The sequence below is a fragment of the Corvus kubaryi genome, unplaced genomic scaffold (genome assembly GCF_017639235.1).
Source record: "Corvus kubaryi isolate FWS band 111438036 unplaced genomic scaffold, C.kubaryi_AGA036_p1.0 76, whole genome shotgun sequence".
Classification (NCBI taxonomy): Eukaryota; Metazoa; Chordata; class Aves; order Passeriformes; family Corvidae; genus Corvus; species Corvus kubaryi.
In genome coordinates, this window is record NW_024582063.1 from 6,118,880 (window position 1) to 6,123,425 (window position 4,546).

Sequence of the window (4,546 nt, forward strand, 5' to 3'; positions counted from 1 at the left end):
CTCAGGCAGGGAGCTGCTCCTCTCACAGCTCTGTCTCTGCAGATCCTGGGAGCAAGGGGCAGCAGGAATGGGCCGCTACTCGGGCCGCAGCAGCCGGCTCATCCTCATGTGCGTGCTCAGCCTCGCCATTTTCATCGCTGAGATCTCGGTTGCCTACGTGGGCAATTCTCTCTCCTTGGCCTCAGATGCCTTTGCTGTCCTCTCCCACTTGATCTCCATGATCATCGGGCTGTTCGGCGTCAGGTTCAGCCGCGTCAGGTGGCACAAGGCCAGCACGTTCGGCTTCAGCCGGGCAGACGTCCTGGGGGCTTTCGGCAACTCCGTTTTTGCCGCCGCGCTCATGTTCAGCATCTTCGTGGAGGCTGTCAAGAGGTTTATCAACCCTCAGAAGACTGAGAAAGCGCTGCTCGTCCTCATTATTGGGGTTTCAGGTCTCTTCTTCAATGTGTTGAACTACGTTATCTTCATGGAGTGCTGCTATTGTCATGCACCCCCCGGAGACACCGAAACAGGTAAATAACCTCATGCAGCTGCTCTGCCACTCGGCACTTCTGCTTGGTTATAGAGACTATTTACTGCTTCTCTGAGATGGGTGAGTAAAATGTAGAGGTCTTCACTCTCTTGTTAGCAAGGGAGGTGGATTTTATGCTTGAACCTGTGCATGTTTCCAGCTATCACTGCATGTGTTTATCAGTAAGTTAATGGGCAAGCAGTTTAAGTGTTGTCTCTCCAAAATGTACAGTGATCTGCAAGAGAAATTTCCTCCCTAATCCACTGGCTGGCCAAATATGGGACAAAATGTGCTACCACCCCCAGGGAGATCCTTGCTATGAAATACCGAATCCTGAAATACCAGTCATCCCCAATTTCCACCTCTCAATATTTTAGTAATTCTGCTGTAATTTTTATCAGAGACGCGGTTATCCTTAGAGCAGTGTTCACTGTTTGCAGGAGACAAAAGAATAGGTAAGGGTAAAAGGAGCGTCTCAGCCTTTGTTGATTTGGGAATATGTTGTGAGAATATTAGGATGCTGACTGAAAAAACCTGTGACTACAGAGCTGAGGATTCTCTGCTGATGTTTGTTAACCCGTGCTTGGGAGAGCATGCAGAGGAGGAACAGGCATACTCTGCCGCAGAAACATTTTGCAGGAGGTTCTCTTTGGTACGCAGTTTTGGCTTTTCAGTTTATTTTTCTTAGCATTGGATTTTAAAATTTCTACATTTGGGACGAGAGACGGGGGCTGATTTTTTTATTCCTGCAGGAACTGTCTCACTTTATTTGTTTTAAGATACATGCGACTTCTTTTTTTGTCTCTGTATGTTTTTATATACACATACAAATATATTTCTTAAAACTAGAAATATTTCAGTTGAGATAAGAGCCAGGTATTTGCAAAGTGTAACTGGATGTGCTGGGGAGGAAGCTGAGAGCCTGTCTGAAAAAGCAGGTGCTGTTATATACTGCTCTAGGTGAGGTAAGGTAAGTCTTATGTTTGACGTTCAGGCTGGACAGGGCTTTGGAACTAGAAATTAAAAATTTGTTAGTTTATGTTACAGTCTTTAATGTGTTTTCTGATGGACTTTCAAATTGGAAAATAATTCTGTTCATTATTAAAGGTATCTCCAGATTATATTGAAGCTTCAACTTTGTTGTTGTTTAACATTAAAGCCAGATGCATAACTGATTTTGGTGCCTGCTTGTTTATATGCCCACCTGTTTAAAATTTGAGCTGCTCTTGGTCTAAATTTCTGGTGATAAGTAATTATTTGAGGGATTTGATAGGCTTTTATGCTGGGAACTGTCAGCAATTCCTGATGAAGTCTTTGTTTATGATGACTTCTTGGAAGACAGCTTTGAAAATTGTGCTTCTGTGTGAAGGCAGGGAGGAGGAACACATCAGCAGTTATAGAGGAATTAACTGAAATGAATGGTAACTGTGTAGCTAAATTATGTTCTCACTGAATTTCCAGGATCCTTCTTCTAATAACTTTCTGGGACAACACAGACACCCCTCTCCCTCCAAAAGACTCATGTCCAAATACCTGGCAACTCGACTTTGTTTCCAACTGAATTTAATTTGCATGAGCCAGGGATGAATTTTGTACCATCCCATAAATGTAGTGTGTAAATTTGTTGGTGGTTTTGCCTGTTTCTGGTACAATTACACTTCTCTGCTTGCAGTAGTGCCTACAGGCAAGATAACGCCATTTTATGCTGTAGAGGGAATGCTCCTCTCTTCTGGACTTAATTTTGCACTTCCCACTTGAGTAAAATTTCCTATTTATTTCCTCTAATTTGCTCTATATTCAATCTAAGTGGGATTTTTATTGCATTTCTTTCAAAAGAAATGCTGTTCCCCAGATAGCTGTACTCTGAAAAATATACTCGTGTGCTTTACATTTATTTTAGGGATATATTAAAAAATGTGAAAAAGGAGGGATACCATCTCTCTGCCTCTTGTCATCCTGTGTATGAGGAAAATACACTCTTCCCTGGAGCTGGAAGGCAAGGTGAATTTTGTAGTGTTTCAGCACCATTAGCAGAAATTCAAGCAGATGGACATACTTGAATGTGTGCTTCTGGTGCTGTCCAGCTCTGCACAGGCAACACCTTTGGAGACACCTGGGCAGTCTCCTGGCATCAGTGATGGTTTGCTGGAAGGTAAAGGTTTGTAGAGTAGCCCTCTACCTCTTAAGCTTTCTAAGGAAAGGGGACAATAGCCTTCATATCTCTGCTCCCCAGGTAGGGAATGGATTTAAACTGCCCTCTCCTCTCTTGTTTGCACTGCTTTGAAGTATCAAGGCAAAAAATGAGGAGAGTAGGTCCACTCTAGTGCTCTAGTGCTGAACTGTGTGTGCTGAGGGCAGTGGGAGCATCTGAATCCACTGAAGCAAATTCTTCCATGTGTATTAGTGCCACAAGTAATTGCCACAACCAGCAGTTCATCTTGTTCTTCTGTTGCATGGCCTACCATCAGGGATGGAAAAAATAGCTGGTGGGTTTCCTGACAGAAGGGGCAGAGTGAGATGTGTCTAACGAGCCCAGTGGACTCTGAGGGAGGTGTTTACAGGTGCCAACTCAGCTCTCCGTCTTTTTCCCTTGTTCTACATCTGTACTCTTCATTTAGCTCATTGCAGCACCCACTCCCCAAGTTCTCATCTTAGTGTAAATATTCTTGTTGGGCGAGTAAAAATGTGGTTTTTCCCTCTCTTTTTTTTTTGCCTCTGGTTTTCTTGCCTCTCATTCCTAACTGTTCAACCCCTCACCCTTCCCTATTCTGGTTCTTGCTACCCTTTTGCTCTGTGTCCTATTCCCTAAGTCTTCAGCTGTTGCCGTTCCCCTTTGTCTCTCTCAGTTGTTCAAATTCCTGCTGTCCCCTCTGCCAGCTGCAAGTACCTGTCTCTTTTCACCAGGTTGAACTAAGGTCTCTCTGTCTTCTAGGTCCATCTTTGCACTTGATTCAGACAAATGCAGTTCCCCGCACCAAGTCAGGACTAAGAGGAGAGGTCAGCAAGAGAACAGGGAGGACATGCCCCTGTTCTTTCTTTTGATGCTGGCCCAGACCAGCCACTACAGGTATAAAAATATTTCTACACTCTCTAAAGGAAACACTGTGTAGAGGAGCTTGAGCCAGCTAGGCCATCCATAGCAAAGGGCATCACAGAATAATAGGTGCTTTGGATTCAAATCCAGGAAATACTTATTAAAACATAGAAATATTAAAGCTTCCTTAAGAAACTTTTCCCAGAAGTTGAAATTCACAAAAGACTTTTTTTACTGTTGCTGTTGGAAATGACAGAGCTCCTTCAGCCAGAGTTTTCTGACACTTTCGAGGTCTTGTATCTTACACAGGAAGTTTTGGCACAAAGAGGAAGAACATGGCAAAGTAGCAAGCAGATGAAAATAAAAAACATCACACTCCCATAATAAATACCAGACAATTTTAATATTGGCCATACGCCTTATAATCAGTCGTAAAAATACTGAAGTCTGTTTTACTGGACACAGAGACCCAATTACTCTTGTCCATGTAGGTCAGTGCAGCTGTCTCTTCTACTCATTTACACACAATGTTAAACTCTTAGAGGGACCACAGTTCGAAAAGCACCACATTAGTCTGATCGTAGTAATTCTCTCTTGATTGTCTTAGAAAAGAAATAAAGATTTAACCTGGACAAAACATTTGTTCTGTTGTCTTGTGATCTGTACAGGGAGGTGTGGGGGGAAGTAGGAAATAAAGATGTCACCCAGCCCAACCCACCTGACACTGAGCCACTCATAAAATGTCTGTCTGGGAGAAACAGCTCTCATCTTCTCATGAGAGAACTCATGGTCTTTGCACAGCTCACAGCTTATTAAATAAAACATGTTCTGTGTTAGCAGCCAAGTGCCTTGCTTTTAACGTCCCTGTTTGTGCAATTTAGCAGGTTTAGTATGTGAGCTTTTGGTGTTGTATCACTGTTGAATCTTGATTCTCCTATTTCAGCATGCACCAGCAGCCTACCTCTCAGATAAGAGCTGGCAAGTAGCTAGGAATCACATAA

General features: G+C 43.2%; 1 protein-coding gene across 1 annotated transcript; it reads left to right on the forward strand.

Moving 5' to 3' along the window:
• LOC121675901 (zinc transporter 10-like) lies at positions 1–1,019 on the forward strand. Its single transcript, XM_042051735.1, has one exon. It carries the CDS (start codon positions 68–70, stop codon positions 518–520), a length of 453 nt encoding a protein of 150 aa, XP_041907669.1. The 5' UTR covers positions 1–67; the 3' UTR covers positions 521–1,019.
• The last annotated feature ends 3,527 nt before the right edge of the window (positions 1,020–4,546 follow it).